The sequence below is a fragment of the Sturnira hondurensis genome, unplaced genomic scaffold, assembly GCF_014824575.4.
Source record: "Sturnira hondurensis isolate 20B ecotype Veracruz unplaced genomic scaffold, ASM1482457v3 Scaffold0001221, whole genome shotgun sequence".
In the NCBI taxonomy this organism is placed as follows: Eukaryota; Metazoa; Chordata; class Mammalia; order Chiroptera; family Phyllostomidae; genus Sturnira; species Sturnira hondurensis.
The window spans coordinates 4,417,084-4,436,010 of record NW_028073852.1 but is presented as its reverse complement, the minus strand read 5'-3'; the positions used below and the strand labels follow the sequence as shown (position 1 = coordinate 4,436,010).

General features: G+C 43.5%; 1 protein-coding gene across 1 annotated transcript; it reads right to left on the bottom strand.

Annotated features, from left to right (window-relative positions):
- Positions 1-354: 354 nt before the first annotated feature.
- Positions 355-17,340, bottom strand: SUMO2 (small ubiquitin like modifier 2). The gene is made up of 3 exons (XM_037065971.1): positions 17,228-17,340; positions 15,476-15,607; positions 355-1,003 (listed from the first exon to the last, which is right to left on the bottom strand). Exons 1-3 carry the CDS (start codon positions 17,246-17,248, stop codon positions 941-943), a joined length of 216 nt encoding a protein of 71 aa, XP_036921866.1. The 5' UTR covers positions 17,249-17,340; the 3' UTR covers positions 355-940.
- Between the last annotated feature and the right edge of the window lie 1,587 nt (positions 17,341-18,927).

The following is an 18,927-nucleotide window of genomic DNA, read 5'->3' as shown; positions in this document are numbered from 1 at the left end:
CATAAGTGATTTACCAGCATAACCAGCTAAACCAGAACGTTTACCTGGCTGCAACTACTCTTGCGCTGTCTCCGGGAGGCATTACAGAAAAGAATGCTTGGGAGTAAACCCACACATTATGAACTGCCCCCCCCCTTTCTGGGTAGGTAAGTTGCATATTCGGAAATGCCTAAGCTTTTTGAATAAAGAGGAAGCTAAAACATCTCTACAGTGTTGTCACTCTTTGTTTTGCTAGTCAGAAAAAGGAGCTTTATTTCTCCCTTGAAATGTTACTTCTAGCAGGCCTATTATTGTCACATCTTTTCTAAACTTCATTTTCTATTTAATATTCCTCAGAATAAACAAAACAGCTCATTTTAAACAAGAAGTTTATTTAAACAACGAGACGCTTGACTTGAAGGGAAAACTACCTAGGATTCATTTCTTTTAGAGTAATTTATCCCTACTTAAAGACAGATTGCCCTACATGTAACAGCTACGTACAAAAAAGTTATAAAATTGTCCTTGGTTTTACAATGATAAATGAAAAACATTAAAATTCTCCAATCAAACAAGGTATGCAAGAATTTTTATGTTGTTCTTTTTTTGTTAAAGAGCGAGAGCAAAATAACTTACTGGAATATAAAGATAAGAGCTGAATGAGCATGCCACTAATGGAGAAAGGGGGTATCTTCACAGAACCAGTATTTTTCCCCATCCCATCTCCATGTGATGTCAATCGAAACATACCATTGGCCATTTAGTTTTTTAAAAAAAATGCAAATGCTTGTGCACATACATCAGTTACTTTATGTACAATAAAGGAATGGGGAAAGGGAAATGAAAGAATAGAGAAAACTATACTGTAGTAGTCAGGATGTGATGGAACCAAATTGCGGCTTCTAATTGAGAATGTCTTCTTGGTCTGGAGGAACAGAGTTCTGAAGTAGCAGGCTCCCTTTTAGTAGACACCTCCTGTCTGCTGCTGGAACACATCAATTGTATCTTCATCCTCCATTTCCAACTAACATTAAAGGGAAAAAAATAAAAAACCATTGATTATTCAGCTCTTAAAGTTATCATTATAGTCCTGGCTAGTGTGTGGCTCAGTGATTGAACATGTGAACCAGGGAGTCACCAGTTCGATTCCCAGTCAGGGCACATACCTGGGTGGAGGGCCAGGTCCCCAGGGGGGTGCATGTGAGAGGCAACCACACACTGATGTTTCTCTCCCACTATTTCTCCCTTCCCTTCTCTAAAACTAAAATAAATAAAATATTTTTTTTAAAAAACAGGTTATAACTATCGACCTGGCCAGGTAGCTCAGCTGGTTAGAACATTTTCCTGATACACCAAGGCTGAGAGTTTGATCCCCAACCAAGGTATATACAAGAAGCAACCAATGAGCCCTGGCTGGTGTGGCTAAGTGGACTGGGCTCCAGCCTGCAAACCAAAGGATTGCCAGTTCTATTCCCAAGCAGAGCACATGCCTGGGTTGTAAGCCAGGTCCCCAGTTCGGGCTTGTGGGAGGCAGCCGCACACTGATGTTTCTTTCCCTCTCTTTACCCCTCCCTTCCTGTCTAAAAATAAATAAAATAGTTTTTAAAAAAGCAACCAATGAATAAGTGGAACAACAAATTGATGTCTCTCTCAAATAAATAAATAAAATTGTTAAATAATTTATAACTATCAGACCTAAATATCCTGAAAAGCTGTACAAGTTTCACCCAATTCCAATGTTCATTAGTTTCGACATCCCAAAGGCTAATTAAGAATCAGCCTTAGGATTAAGTAACTTTTTACATGGTCTTCTTTGTGAAGATTATAGAAAACTCAGTTTTTAAGTTAAAAACAGTATGTCTGCCCTGACCGGTGCGGCTCAATTGGTTGGGCATCATCCTACAAAGTGAAAGGCCCCCCGTAAGGCACTTACAAGAGGCAGAAGATCTGTTTCTCAAACTGATTTTTCTCTACCTCTTTCTCCCTTCCCTTCTCTCTAAAAAATACATAAAATCTTGAAAACACCTGAGTATGTCTGAGTTAAGCTACCTCCTGCAGTTACTGAAAATGAAAGAGTTATACGTGTAAAGGATCTTACTGCTATGTTGTTTACATGGGCAAAAAACCAGGAAATAACCTAAGTATCAATAGAAACCCAAAGAAATGTGATACAATTATACATGAAATACCACATAGCTTTTATTGAATATGCAGAGGGACTTCGGGTCAAGTTGGTGGCATAGGTAAACATGGCTCACCTTGTCGCACAACCACATCAAAGTTACAACAAAAATAGAACCACCAGAAACTGAGCTGAATGGAGTCTGACAACTGCAGAATTAAAGAAACCACATCTAACCAGACTGGTAGAAAGGGAGGAGACATGGAATGGATTGGTCCCACATCCATGTATGGTGGATAAAAATTCAGGAAGGGTATCTCAGGAGCAAAGAGTCCTAGCCGCACAAGGCTCCCCAGCCCAGGGTTCCAGTGCCAGGAAGATTAAGTTCCCTTAACTCCTGGCTGCAAACCCCAGTAGGATTTAGTTGGTGGAAAAAAATCCTAGAGCCCCAAGCAGTTCCCCTTAAAGAATGTATACACGACTCCCTCCCTCCCTCCCTCCCTCCCTCCCTGCTCCAGTACCAGGTTAATAGCTTGAAAGGCACCAGTGGCATGCAGGGAGGAACTGAAGTGTCTGGAATCAAGGTGGGACCTGGGGGACACTTTTCTCCCAGACAGAAAGGTGGGCAGAGACTATTGTCCCTTTTCTGAGCCTTGCCCCCAGAGCCACAGAACCAACCTGCAGGTATTGTATCTCAGACTCCATCAACCTGGCTAACAATGTTTGCCCTACCCTGGAGATACTGAGTCCCACCCAATATATAACCTGCTATAGTCACATTCCCATGTGAATGGCTGGTCTTCACTCATACTTCCCAATTTCCTAAATCTCCTCAAACAAGCAACAGCCAGTGTCAGTGAGACCCTGGCACACACCATATCTCTTGCTAAGTGACCCCAGGCCCGGTATTTGCAGTTGCCAGCCTAAATTTGCCAGGCTTTGCCTGGGGATTTCCAAGACCAGCCCAGGTAGCAGCCATTTCTGACTGCTTTATAGCTCAGGAAGGGTGGCCCTAGACAGAATACCAGTGGGCGCTGACCTTGACCTGCACCACCTGGGAAACCCCAGGGCAGCACACCCAGTGGACCAGCTACAGACTATGTCAGAGCACCACCATCGTGCCCCTGTACAGATGGATCCCCCATAGAGGGCAGAGGTTGGTGGTCAGTGGTCACAGCCAGTCCTTGCAGCTGACTGGCCTGGGTAACTCCCTCCCATTGATCTGCCAACAGCAACCAAGGCTCAGAACTACAAGAGGAGGGTGCAGTCAGCCCACATGAAGGGCACACCTCAAGTACCCAGCTTGGGTGGTAGGGGAGGCTCTGCAACTGGACCCTGGACCTACAGCCAAGATTGCTCTATCCAACAAAGCTGTCACTTAGAATCAAAGGGCAGATACAGAACTTCCCAGACAGAAAAACTAAAGGGACAGAAAAACTAAAGGAGTTCATCGCTACTAAACCATTATTACATGAAAGGTGAAAGGGACTTTTTAAAGAAAAAGATCAAACCTATGAACAATAAATACGTACCTATCAACAGCTGAATCTAAAACACAAACTAAGCAAACAAGAACAGAGACGGAATCATGGATATGGAGAGCATTTTGATGGTTGCCAGATGGGAGGGGGTGTGGGGGATTGGGTGAAGAGGTGAGGGGGTTATGAGGTACAAATAGGTAGTTGCAGAATAACCATGGGCTGTTAAGTACAGTACAGGAAATGGAGTAGCCAAAGAAAATTCCTATGACCCATGGACATGAACAATGGTATGGAAGTACTGGGTGCAAAGGGGAAAAAAATCAGGACAATTGTAATAGTATAATCAATATAATTAAAAGTGGAAGCCCTGGCTGGTGTAGCTCAGTGGATTGAGCCCGGGCTCTCGAACCACACAATCGTGGTTCGATTCCCAGTCAGGGCACATGCCTGGGCTGCAGGCCAGTTCCCAGTTCCTGGCAGGGGACGCACAAGAGGCAACCATACATTGATATTTTTCTCTCTCTCTCCCCTCCACTTTCCCTCAAAGATAAATAAATAAAATCTTTAAAAAAAAAAAAGAAAGAAACGCCTTGTCAATAATGTTCAGGTATCACTTTTAAAGAAAAGTGGAAAAAAATTAGATTTACACAAGTAGAAATAAATATCCCTAGGATACTAGTATTAGGCTAAAGACAAAATATAAAAACCAGGCAACATTTGTGTTTTTCAATATATCTGTCTATGACATGAGTATATCCTTGCCTGTGCACAACACAGTGGTCACCTAAATGCAGTAAGGGAAGGGAGTGGAGAAGAAAACACTGGTTTTTAAAAAACACCTAATTTAGCCCTGGATGGAGCTATGGCCTGTGAACCACAGGGTTGCCAGTTAAGATTCCTAGTCAGGACACATGCCTGGGTTGCTGGCCAGATCCCCAGTGCGGGCGCATGAGAGGCAACTACAAATTGATATTTCTCTCTCTTTCCTGTCCCCTCTGTCTAAAAATAAAATAAAAATTAAAAAGAAAACTTAAGCCCTGGCTGGCGTAGCTCAGTGGATTGAGCATGGGCCTGCGAACCACACAATCATGGTTCGATTCCCAGTCAGGGCACATGCCTGGGTTGCAGGCCAGTTCCCAGCAGGGGACTCATGAGAGGCAACCATACATTGATATTTCTCTCCTCTCCTTCCTTTCCCCTCCCCTCTAAAAATAAATAAATAAAATCTTAAAAAACTTAATTAAAAAAGCTAATTTAAATTTTAAAATGGTATTCACAAAATGTTTGCAAGATTCACTACTCACATTATACATAGAACCATGTTGGCAGTAGAAAGGTTTTGGTACATATGGCAACACTATAAAATATATAAGCTTTGTAATGGTTTATTTTGCTGACAATTACCCTTGAATATTTCTTTCTAGCCCTGGCCATAGTGACTCAGTGGACTGAGCTCTGGCCAGACCAAAAGGTTTCCAGTTTGATTCCCTGTCAGGGCACGTGCCTGGGTTGCTGGCCAGGACCGCAGTTGGGGGTGTGCGAGAGGCAACCAAGCGATGTTTTTTCTCTCTCCCTCCTTTCCCCTCTCTCTAAAATAAATAAAATCTTTATTAAAAAAAATCACAGCATTTCTTTAAAAGCTGGTTAATTTTGTAGGTAAAGGTAATTTGGGCACCTAAAAAGAAGAAATAACTGTTTCTAAGAAGTTGAAATATACTTGAAGTAGAGCTAAGGCATTAAAATATTAATAACTGAGTCTTAATTCCCTCTTTTGTAAAATGGAATACCATTCAGCTATGAGAAATAAGTAGAAGAATGTAATAGAATCATGGGCACCTAATAATTACACTGATATTAAAATTGGCTGATTAGATTTACTAATTTATTACAACTCTTCAGTGTAAAATTGGGAGAACAATTCTAACAAATTAATTTCATTCCAAAATTGTAAATACTAAAATGAGTTCAATTCCATATTCATTTGAAGATTTTATAGTGAAGTTCTGAACAAATCCTACTCAATTTAGTATTTGAAGAATTATTTTATCCTGGTGGGTGAGGGCTTCGTAAGACAGAAAATACATTTCTAGCCCTGGCCAGGGTAGATCAGTTGGTTAGAACTTCATCCCAACACACCAAGGTTGGGGGTCTGATCCCTGGTCAGGGTACATACAAGAAATCAACCAGTGAATGCATAAATAAGTGAAACAACAAAAATCTATGTTTCTCTCTCTCAAATCAATAAAAAAGAATTAAATAAATAGGAGCCCTGGTCAGTGTGGTTCAGTGGATTGAGTGCTGGCCTGCCAACCACAAGGTTGCCAGTTCAATTCCTGGTCAGGGCACATGCCTTGGTTGTGGGCCAGGTTCCCAGTTCGGGGCATGTAAGAGGCAACCAATCCATGTTTCTCTCTCATACAGATGTTTCTCTCCCTCTTTCTTTCTCCCTCCCTTCTGCTTCCCCTTGCTCTAAAAATAAAATCTTTGTTTAAAAAGAGAAAGAAAATACATACTAATTGTCAGCATAATGGATTCTTTTTATTTAAAGCAATTAAAAGAGGTCTTCAGCCTATTTACTGAAATAAACTACTAGAATGTTAAATTTTACAGTGAAACTTTAAATGCCTTCGAAGGATAAAGCTGCTTTTTCTTTCAAGAGAATTCAGCTCCTCCTTGTGGCTAGGGACTGTAACCGCTTCTCGGACACTCAGAAATGGAAATTTCTTCAAAATATTCTCCCATCAAATATAACTCAAGACATTTCAAATTTTTTAGGATTATCAGCAAAACCAGAATCTTGTTCTACTTATTCAACCCATATTTATCACTGTCTAGTTTTTATGGGGTGATAAAAAATTTTTAAAATACTTGGGCTCTAATGCAAACTTCCAATTTAAGTTTCTTGTTAAAAATCATTTTTCTACCTTGGCTGGTGTGGCTCAGTGGACTGAGCTCCAGCCTGCAAACCAAAGGGTCACAGTTCGATCCCCAGTGTAGGGCACATGCCTACATGGCAGGCCAGGTCCCCAGTACAAGGCATCTGAGAAGCAACCACACACTGATGTTTCATCCCTCCCTTCTCCCTCCCTTCCCTTCTCTTCTCTCTAAAAATAAAATATTTAATAAATTAAAAAATCAAAAGAAACAGACATTGGAAAAATGGCTTAAAGTAATTAAATGACCTATTAGTTTTACTAAATGATAACCAGATATTTTCAAACTACTGGTATTTCCTCAATCTATTTCTATTTTTTTCTTTCTGTTCCTCTTTGACCATATTTTACATAGGCCTGCAATGAGATAAAGAATTATATTCCAACACCTGAAGGTTCACAAATAAAACAGAGCTGTTAAGAAAATTATGGGAAAAATTGGTTTTTCTGGTTAGCACATAAAGATTTTTACCTGTGCAGGCGTGTCTGTTTCATTGATTGGCTGCCCATCAAATCGGAATCTGATCTGCCTCATTGACAAACCCTGGATGAGAGAGTTTAAAAGCATTAAGAATGCAAAGAAACACTGAAAAATAAAACTATAGGCATATTTAGCCATGAATGTATTGAGAGAGACCTAAATAAATGATCAACAATGTGGGTAAAAAGATTTCGGGTGCCTTCCACTGTATCTTTAAACTATATTTGATTTTTTTCTTGGAAAGATGTTTTTTAAATAAAGGTCTTCTTAAAAAAAGCTATACTGCTTTTGAGACCAAAGCTACTCCAAGCTTGAACAGATCATACCTTGAGTCAAGCAGTGTATCTAAGATACTAAAAGGAAATTTAAAAAGATGCATGCAGCAATATTTCTCAATGCATGTTAAAAAACTCTCCAAAAGAAAAATAAAATACCCTTAACAATAACGAAAACTAGTCAGCTACAAAGGTGTAATGATTAAAACAAAATTTTGCCTAAAAGCCACTTTAGCTTCACTTTTATCCTAATAGTTCCTACCACTACACACAAGTAACCTATGCCCCAACTCAGCACAATGCTAAGCAGCCCAAGAGTTATTTAATAAGTTATCCTTGGGAAGTCGGGACATTTCCACTGGAACACAAGTTAGTAACTGTCCCAAAAGCATCCGTAAGACCACAATCCACTCATAACATTCCCAGATGAGCTCAAAAGCAGCTGCTTTTCAATTTCCTTTTTTGTACCAATGCTTACCTAAAGCTTCACTTCTTGCTCGCCAACCTATGGCTAGAAAATAAACTTCAGGCCCTGCCTGGTCGGGTAGCTCCGTTGGTTAGAGCATCATCCGGATATACCAAGGTTGTGGGGTTGCTGTCCCGTCAGGACACATATAAGAAGCAATCAATCAATACACAAATAAGTAGAACAACATATCAATGTTTCTCTCCCTTTCTCTAAAATGAAATTTAAAAAAAGGTGACCATCTTCAAAAAAGAAAATAAGCTTAATGACTAGGAACCCAGACTGTCTTGATCATCTTGTACTCCTTGCACATAGTAGGAGTAAGTACTGATGGAGTAAAATGGAAAAAAAGCATTAACCGCCTAACACTCCTTCATTCATTTTTTATTTAAAAAATTAATCTATCCCTGGCTGATGTGGCTCAGTGGATTGAGCAACTGACTGCAAACCAAAGAGTCACCAGTTCTTTTCCCAGTCAGGGCACATGCCTGGGTTGCAGGCCAGGTCCCCAGTTGGTGGCACACGAGAGGCAACCACACACTGATGTTTCTCTCCTCTTCCCCTGTCAAAAAATTAAATTAAAAAAATTTAAAGTAACTTAATTTAACGCCATTAAAGTGGGAAAAATTATAAACAGGGAATTTTAACCCCGACCAGTGTGGCTCAGTTGGTTGGGCATCATCCTGCCAAACAGTTGCTGGTTCGATCCCTGGTGTGGGCACATGCTGAGGCTATGGGTTCAGTCCCCAGTCAGGGTGCACATGGGAAGCAACCAATCGATGTCCCTCTCCCTTTTTTCCTCCCTTTCCCCACTCTCAAAAAACGAAATAAATCTTTTAAAAGGAGCCTGGCTGGTGTAGCTCAGTGGATTGAGCGCAGGCCTGCGAACCAACGGATCACAGTTCAATTCCCAGTCAGGGCACATGCCTGGGTTGTGGGCCAGTTCCCAGCAGGGAATGGAATGCACGAGGCAACCATACATTGATATTTCTCTCTCTCTCTCCTTTCCTTCACTGCCCCCTCTAAAAATGAATAAATAAAATCTTTTTTAAATTTTTTAAAAAGATTTTATTTATTTATCTTAGAGGAGAAGGGAAGGAGAGAGAGAGAAATATCAATGTATGGTTGCCTCTTGTGCATCCTCCGCCAGGAACCGGGAACTGGTTCCTGCAACCCAGGCATGTGCCCTGACTGGGAATCGAACTGCGATCCTGTGGTTCGCAGGCCCATGCTCAATCCACAGAGCTACACCAGCCAGGGCAATAAAATCTTTTTAAATAATAAAAATAAAAGGAGGGAGAATTTTTAAATGCATCAAGGAGATAAATGAGCCTAAACACACCTTCTGTAAAAGAGGATTCCAACGTTTTACTTATCAAGCATTAGCTTCCTAACAGGTAGGGAAAAGGGGAACGGAACACAGCCGTGAAGCTGCTGGTAACTGCAGCCAAATCAAGATAAGGAAAATGAAAGTGCCTTTGGACGTATGTTGTAAATATTTACCTTAAAAGACTGCTTTCTAGAAAGCATCTTACAAAGTTACTCCTATATCATGCTCTAATTATGAATCATAATTACTGTTACACAAACTCTTGCGCCTAAATGAATATTTAAGAGAAAACTGAACTGAGTTCCTAGGACTAAAAACATTGAAAGTGCTGAACAAATGCTTGTATAATACCTGTATTTCCTTAACAAGGATTTGCTAAACCTGTCTTCAGAACCACCTGTATCATGCTCATACTACTTTCCTGCCAACTCTAGCCTCTGACGTCACTTTCAGACTAAGCCCTGACTTGAGGAACACAAGTAATCCCCCACCAGGTAGGTGACACCCACACCTTAATTCCTATGACTTTCAATTTTAACTAGCAATTACACAAGACAACCAAGAGTTCAATGCCAAGTATTCATTATCATGCATCATATTTATAAGCACTCCACTGAAGACTCCTTGTTCCAAGAAAAGACTAAGCACCTCCTATATGCTGGGTTCGTCCTTCACTACCAGTGGTAAGGCTGTAAGGCCAATGGCGTGGCCTTTCAAAGTGTGTGGGAGGGGGAGGCAGTGTCAGAATGTAAGCACATTGTATTTATGTATAAGCACACCTGTTTTTATGCTTTTCCTCATCAGTAAAGTTTTTTCTAGTGATCAAACGTCCAAAATTCAGAAATCTTGTCTTTAAGATTGCATAAACCATGTAAATTCAGAGAAGTTACATTAAACCAGTGCTCGGGCTCCTCCTTTCATTAAATCTCATCCCTAAGCTTTTGAGTTTTGTTGGAAGAGTTGGGTGAGCTTGTCTCTCTAGGTCCATTTTCTCATTTCACAAAAATCAGACGCAACCAATACATCTGTGTTCTCTGAAACCACCTGACACTCCATGAAATAATGTTAGAGTAAATCCACACCAGAATAGAAATGCTCTGAATCAGTCAGCTGAAGGCTATGCAGGTGATATTAAGTAGGCAAACCCTAATTCTACACGTGAATTAAAAACTGATTTGCAAACCAGTATCTAGAGATACTGGTTCCCGATTCCTTTGCAAGCACTTACTGGGCACGTTCGATAGGCCAGGTTCTGGTCTAGGCTCTAGAGAAACGGTGAACGGGGCCCTGTGCCCATGGAGCTTCTTTTGTTGTGCAGACACAAATATAGTGAGCAATTAAAAAAATAAACAAATGAGAATGAGAGAATTGTGTGATGGGAACAGGAGCTCTCCGAATTAATCAAAAACCTCTCCAAGGTAAAAACTTAGCAAGAATGGGATAAAATGGCTGAAGGCTCAGCTATAATATCCAACAGAAATATGTGAGCCGTATGTATTGTAAATTCTCTACCTGCCACATTACAAGTTAAAAATAGGTAAAATTTTAGTAAAATATTCTGATTCAGCCTATTTAAAACCTATTTCAGCCCCGACTGGTGTGGCTTAGCGGACTGAGGACCAATCTGTGAACCCAAAGATCGCTGGTGAGATTCCCAGTCAGGGCTTGTGCCTGGGCAGTAGGCCAGGTCTCCAGTTGGGCATGTGCAAGAGGCAACTGATGGATGTTTCTCTCCCTCTCTAAAAATAAAAATTAAAAAAATAATCCAGTATGTAGTCAACATTTTCAAAATCTGTCATGTTACACTTCATAGCACATCTCAATTTGAACTAGTCACATTTCAAGTAGTATTCACACGTGCTTTGTGGCTACTATACTGGACAGCACAGGCTTAGGTAGAGAGCAGAATGTGCCGATGGCTTATGAGTGGGAAGCACTATCAAGGATGACCCCAAGGCTGTGACTGCACTAGATTCTGAACGGTGCTATCTAGAGGGTAGGGCACCAGAGAAAAAGATTTCTAGGATTAAAATCAGTTCTCTGTTACATGTTCAATTTGAGATAAAAAAAAACTCTAGCTATATAGGCCTGGCTGGTGTGGCTCAGTGCATTGAGTGCCAGCCTGCAAACCAAAGAGGTGCTGGTTCAATTCCCAGTCAGGGCACATGCCTGGGTTACGGGCCTGGTCCCCAGACAGGGGTGTGCAAGAGGCAACCACATTGATGTTTCTTCCCCTCTCTTTCTCCCTCCCTTCTCCTCTAAGAATAATAAATCAGTAATCTTAAAAACAAAACAAAACACCTCTATACAAATTAAGTTAAAATATTCTAGTGTTTTGCCCTGGCTGCTGTGGCTCAGTGGATTGAGCATAGGCCTACGAACCAAAGAATCACAGTTCGCTTCTTGGTCAGGGCACATGCCTGGGCTGTGGGCCAGTTCCTGGCAGGGGGTGCACAAGAGGCAACCACACATTGATGTTTCTCTCCCCCTCCCCTTCCCCTTTAAAGATAAATAAAGAAAATCTTAAAAATATTCTAGCATTTTGATAGCCTGTACGTACACTTAACAAGAGGGGAATAAGAACTGGGATATACTTCAACTTCCTCAGAATGTGAGGAACCATTTGAAACAGAAAACTGATCTTGTCTCACTCAAAACTCCAAGATATTTCCCAATTTAAGAGGAAAAGAGAAATAACCGTATCTTCAAATCATATTTGCATTCCCAGATATGCATTGGAATTACTTTTTATGAATTACCAGTGCTTTTTCCTGTAGTGCAAATTAAGAGCAACTAAACAAGTTTATTCAACTATAATCCTAACAGAAAAAATTCAAGCAAAATTGTATTTGCCCTGGGTAATTGACCAAATTTACCTTAACATAGCAGAAAAACTTCAGTAAATTCTTGACTGTCCCAGCAACATGATCTTATAGGACGATTGCCCATAGGGACAGTCTGAAATAGAGGGTGTGCTATGTGTTTTTTGTTTTCATGGCACATAGTATAATGTATGCCTAGTACATGGTAGGCATCTGGTAATTATCAGATTAAAAAAAAGATCCTTTAGGACCTCTATAAGAAATGTCTTTTCTTTTTAAATTTTTAATTATTTATCTTTAGAGGAAAGGAGAGGAGGAGAAAAATACCAATGAATGGTTGCCTCTTGTGAATCCCCTGATGGGAACTGGCCTGGAAGCACGATCCTCTGTGATCGTGTGGTTCACAGGCCCACACTCAATCCACTGAGCTACACCAGCCAGGAAGATGTCTTTATTTTCATCAGTATTGAAAAAATATGCCCTGGCTGGTGTAGCTCAGTGGACTGAGCGCAGGCCTGCGAACCAGAGGATCGCGGTTCGATTCCCAGTCAGGGCACATGCCTGGGTTGTAGTCCAGTTCCCTGCAGGCCAACTCCCAGCAGGGGATGCACAAAAGGCAACCATACATTGATGTTTCTCTCCCTCTCTCCTTCCCCTCTAAAGATAAATAAATAAATAAAATCTTTAAAAAAAAAGAAAAAAAATGATCATTTGCGCCGGCTGGTGTAGCTTAGTGAATTGAACACGGGCATGTGAACCAAGGGGTCACGGATTTGATTCCCAATCAGGGCACATGCCTGGGTGGTACGCCAGGTCCCCAGCAAGGGGGCAAGTGAGAGGCAACTACACATTGATATTTCTCTCCCTCTCTAAAAATAAATAAAACCTTAAAAAAAAAGAAAAGAAAAGAAATGAAAGCCCTGGCTGGTGTAGCTCAGTGGATTGAGTGCGGGCCTGTGAACCACACGATCGCGGTTCAATTCCCAGTCAGGGCACATACCTGGGTTGCAGGCCAGTTCCCGGCAGGGGACACACCAGAGGCAACCATACATTGGTATTTCTCTTTCCCCCCTTCCTTTCCCCTCTAAAAATAAATAAATAAATACTTTAAAAAAGAAAAAAAGTACCACTTAAAGGGTAAAATTTAGTGAATTACAGAAAACAAGTAAGATATGCCAAGAATTTTGTTGATAACCACCAATCAAGATTAAGTTTCTATTTGGGATAAGGTTTGCCTACTTAAGAGTTCTACAAGATGCTTAGCTCTTGAGTATCTCCTGTATGTAGCCCTGGCTGGTATAGCTCAGTGGACTGAGCACGGGCCTATGAAGCAAAGGGTTGCAGGTTCGATTCCCAGTCAGGGTCCATGCCTGGGTTGCAGGCCAGGTCCCCAATAGGGGACACATGAGAGGCAACCACACACTGATATTTCTCTCCCACTTTCTCCTTCCCTTCCTCTCTCTAAAAATAAATAGTATTTTAAAAAAAATTCTCTTGTAACCTGAAGCGGAGTTCGTGTTCAAATATTAAAGATGCCATGGAAAACAATTTAGCTCAATTAACAAGTACATATTTACTAATTATTATGGGTATTTTACCAAAATTAAAGTAAGAGTATACTGAAGATCCCATCTTTGTAAGGGTTTGTAAGAATGTTTACTTATGAAGCCCTGGCCAGTGTGGCTCAGTGGACCGAGTGCCAGCCTGTGAACTGAAGGGTCGTCCGTTTGATTCCCAGTCAGGGCACATGCCTGGATTGGAGGCCAAGTTTCTTAGTAGGGGGTGTGGGAGAGGCAACCACACATTAATGTTTCTCTCCTTTCTCCCTCCCATCCCCTCTAAAAAAAAAATCTTTAAAAAAATTGACGTATAAAGATGGAAGAATTATAAGCACAGTATCCTTATTATGTTATAAATAAATGAGTCATAAAGCTTCAAATTCAAAAAGGAATTTATACCTTCAGTTTAAGTGCTTTTGTGTATTACGGAGGAAGCTCAAGTTTCAACTTAAATTCAACTTCCCAACTTCTGCAGATTTATGCCTTATTCTATTTGGGGGAAAGTTTGCAATATATAAAGTTGTTTTAGTCTAAAAGTTTCTCAATTTGTGTATATTATATATTGAGGGTTTAGCAAGAAAAATACGTCTGCCAGGTTATTACTGAGATAACTTTTCTAGGCACCAGAGTTCTTGTTATACTTGGAAAATCCATTTTTTTTCTTTTAATCTTTAGAGGGGAAGGGAAGGAGAGAAGGAGAGAAACATCAATGTATGGTTGCGTCTCATGCATCCCCTGCTGGGAACTGGCCTGCAACCCAGGCATGTGCCCTGACTGGGAATCAAACTGCGATTGTGTGGTTCGCAGGCCCACGTTCAACCCACTGAACTACACCAGCCAGGGCTGGAAAATTCATTTTTAAAGTTACATTGTTACAGACTCATCACAAAGGAAAGCTGCTTTGTCTTCAAGTTTACATTTACCTCCCAGCACCTGTTCACTACTACTTCCTCTTCTTGATGCCTAGTTACTATTGTCTGAGTAAAATGCAAATGTCTCTATGTAAAAATGTTTATGTGCTTGGGGCTCAGGTTAAATTTCATGACCTCTATTATTAGTGTAAAAAGGAAATATTAAAATTGTACACGGTTCAGGAAAACGGCGATGTCTTTAAGCGCACATTTGTTTCCAAACTGCTTAAAATACTCAAAATGGGTTTTTCTTTAAATATTTTTTTTTATTTTCAGAGAGGGGGAAGGGAAGGAGAAAGAGGGAGACACATCAATGTGCGGTTGCCTCTCATATCGCCTCCAATGGGGACCTGGCCCACAACCCAGGCATATGCCCGACTGGGAATCCAACCACAACTCTTTGGTTTACAGCCCGCACTCAATCTACTGAGCTACACCAGCCAGGGCTTCAAAATGGTTTTGACCTAAGTCAAATTTTTTTTAAAGATTTTATTTATTTATCTTTAGAGGGGAAGGGAAGGAGAGAAATATCAATGTATGGTTGCCTCTCGTTAGTCCCCTGCTGGGAACTGGTTCCTGCAACCCAGGCATGTGCCCTGACTGGGAATCGAACCGCGATCCTGTGGTTCTCATGCCCGCGCTCAATCCACTGAGCTACACCAGCCAGGGTGACCTAAGTCAAATTTTAAGTGAATTAAAAAATAAATAAAAATGGAGGGAGGGGTGTAAGGGCAGGAGGGATAGAGAGAGAGAGGGACAGAGAGATAATAGAGATAGAGAGAGCGAGAGAGCGCGTGCCTGACCAAAAGAGAGCCTGACAAGAACATTTACCTTACTCATTCGTATTTCTTATACTCCCTTGGAAACCAACCACATCTTGAGAATGAAATAATGCGCTCGTGGCACAGGACTAGAACCACACATTAACCAAATGGTCCCAGGGGTTTTCATGAAGAATAAGCACACCAAATGCATGATAAAGGACGTAGGTGCATGTTCATTCTGCCAAAGTCAGTCTATTGTATTATGCCAGTCTAGGTTCTATTTCATGAAAATAAGGTTTGTTTTTTATTTAAAAGAGTTTTATTTAGTGAAAGTGCACAGTCAGTTCCTCACCTGTCGTTCACAATAGGCTTTCATTAGTTTACTAAGTGGTGTATGCCTCTTAATCTTAAACTGCACCACAGAACCATCCTGCCCCGCCACCTTCAAATTAATATGATCGTTGTTCTCAGTCTTGACTCCTTCCTGTTGAAAGAAAAATAAAAGTGTAATTTGGAAAATGTGAAAAACAAACACCTTTTAAAGCAGCCTCAGCCCAAGTTGCTTCAGAAATCAACAGGTTTCTCATTCTGTATGATAAAAGAGCATATAGATGTTTTCAGCCGCTGAAATCAATCTGAAAAAATGAGAAATCCTCGAGCAACAATATTAAATAGCTGTCACAAACAGAAAAGAAACCTCACACAGTAAGTTCAGAAGCAACAATCGATTTTAAATGATGGGTCCCACTCAATTTACTGCAACGCTCTCTTGAATTGTCCAAAATGGCCTATTTTATGTCACTTTCAAAATATTTTCCTTAAAAAGATTAAAAACGTGCGTTCTTTCTCTTTTCAATGTCCTTTAAGTACAGAATGCAGTGCGGGGGTGGGGGCAGGATCTAGACCTTGAAATTCAAAACTCATTACAATTCTCTAGTCAAAGTCACTAAACTCAGTTTTATGACTTAAATCTCAAACTACACGAAAAACCCCCCCTCAAATCCTAGAATATCCTGGTACTCTCTGAAGCAGCGGCAAAAAGTCGGAACCACTATTAATGTTCGTCTCTACTAGCAGCTTCATTCTGTTTATTTTTAGTTAAGAGCTCCTATTCTCCCCTCCCCTTTGTTGACATGAGTCAAATGCAGTTAATTCCAAGTCTTCCTTACAGATTTCGACCCAATCTGAAGTTCACCACAACCAAGGGTGGAAGAATTCTGTTCTGTCGCCCTTAAGTCACTTCAGAAAGGAAGAAGAGGGTGTCACAGAAGAAACCAAAGAAAAGTCCCGCGTGCCAGGTAGAAGCGTGCACCCGGTCCGCAAGGAAAAAGCCTCCTGCTGCAACAAGATCGCGTTGAAAAGTTAAGCCTTTTTTAGTTTCTAAAATGTACTAAGCCTCTGCTTGTACATCTGCTGCAACTTCTCGAAACCACATGGTCTCCGCAGATCAGGGGTTCTTTAATCCCAAAGGAAAAGCCCCTGCCCATCCCCCCTTGGGACTCTGAGGTCTTTAAAGTAGGAAATACTCCCCGGGAATCCCCGGCCCCTCCGACCGCCCGACAGGCATCCGGCTTCCAACCCCTCTGCAGCCCATCGATTCGTCCCGAACCCTCACCCGGCCACCGCCGGCCGGGGCAGGGGTCCCAGGATGCCCGCGGCTCTCATCCCCGTGTGGGGAAGTTCTGGAGGGAGGGAACTCCCCGCCACCGAGGAGGCGGCAAAACCCGCCGAAGCTCCGCGCGGGATCCGCGAAGGGTGGGGACGCTGCGCGCCTTAACGCCCCTCCTCACGCGCGCCCGCCGGGCCGGGCCCTAGAAGCCCCGCTCGCAGCCGGTTGGCCTGCGAGCGTCCACGACCCGCCCGCCCTACTCGCGCCCGGCGCGCACTGCGAGGCGGTCGGGGGCGGGGGAGGGCCGCGGGGCCTCCTCCGGCGCGGGAGGAAGAGGGGAGGGAGGAAAATGGCGCGGAACGCCCGGGCCTGAGCCGCGGCCGGCCCATGGGGGGCCCGGGGAGGCGCGGGGAGCCCTCGGCGGCTTGGGCCAGCCCCCGGCCCGTGCCCTGACCACACCGCGCGGCGAGGCGAGGAAGCCAGCGGCGAGCTCACCTTGGGCTTTTCGTCGGCCATGGCGAACGCCGGAGTCTCCTCAGCTGCCGCTTCACAAAAGAGGTACCAGGTCCGCACCGAGGGAGCACACAAGCAGCACCAGGAGAGGCAGAAGAAGGAGGCGGCAGCGGTGGAGGAGGCAGAGGGCGCGCGCACGTTGTGCGCTCCCTCCCCCCACCCTGCGTGCGCGAGCACGAGCCGCCAGACCTTCCCATTGGCTGCCGTCTCGCGGGAGCGCGCAACGCTTACATAACCACCCCGCCCCCCCCTCGCCCCGCGTTGCCGGGCCCGGGCCCGGCGCCCGCCAGGCCGGCGGGAAGAGGCGCGGACACGCGCACCCTGCCCGCCGCGGGGGCGCGCCTGCTCTGGGCGGGGCTGTATTGTCCTTCTGTGGTGGAGCTTAATCAAAATGGCTTCCAGCTGGTCCTCGTTGAGGACGAGGAGGCTTGAGGCCTGGACGTGAGCCACACGCCGGCGAAGGCCGACTGTCTGCACGAGGCCTGGGGAACCTAAAGTACAGCCCCAGCGTGAGGTTCTAGGGGAAAAAATTCCCCTCGTCCATTGGGCAGAGTGCAGTTTCCCCATGGTTGGAGGAACATGACACTTCCTCTCAGCCAGCCTCTAGTCTTCGGAATTTTAAACCTTCAGCCTCAACCCGCTCCCCACCACTGCCTTGCCTCAGTGTGATGGCTACTAAGGCACTCCAGGTAGTCCTGTACTCCGGCCGGCTGAGGAAAAATGTGCGTTCTACAAACTCGTGGCCTGGCGCCCAACCTCCAAGAGGAAAGAGAGTCCATGCGAGAGAACTGCCCGCTGCGAGCTTCCCATCCATCGGCCAGGTCCCTGCCGTTTTACGAACGGGTCCTGGCCTCTGTGCAGTGGGTTCCCCCCAGCTCCTCCCAATAGGTGTTATTATTTTCTCCGTCCCTGTATGTTCTTCCACTCCGTCTGCATAGAAAAAGACTCAATGCTATTTCCATCATAAGTTACCACCGTATCTCTCTCCATTCTTGGCCAAACGTCTTGAAAAAATGTCCATGCCAGCTGTCTCCACTCCCTCACCTCCCACTCACGCCTCAGCCCACTGCAATCTGGCGCCGTCCCTGCATGGCCACAAAAGCTGCTCTCTGCAAGGTCACCGCAGAGGGTGCGGATCCGCTGTGCTTGCCGCGCGTCGCTGCGCGTGACCTCCCTCCCTGCGACTTTGGACTGTGTGACTCTGGTCTGTCTTGGATTCCTTTGCACTTTCCCCTCCTCCCCCCTTCCCTTAAATGTCCCTTGGATTTTTCCTAGACCCATTCATTCTCTTATCATTCTATTCTCTCTCCTGGGAGGATTTCACCCACTTCCATGACCATCTTTTTGTTACTGATTTTCAACTCTGTATTTCTAGCCCAGACCCTTCTCCGTGCTTGCTTCCAACCTATACATCCAACTGAGTTCTGAACATCTCCACTTGGGTGTCCCAAAGCCACTTCAAACTCAGCAAACCTCGACTAAAGTTCTCCAGCCGGCCCCCGCCATCGTTCTGATTCAGGGAAGGCACACCATTACCACATCGCTCCAAGCCCGGCAGGGGGCGTCCTTGACTTTGACTCCTCCTCTCTTTCGCACATTCCCCTACAGTCCACCTCCAAGTCTTGTCTACTCCTGCCAGGTATTTCTACCAGATACTTCTCTTCAGCTTCTGTCCAGTCTCT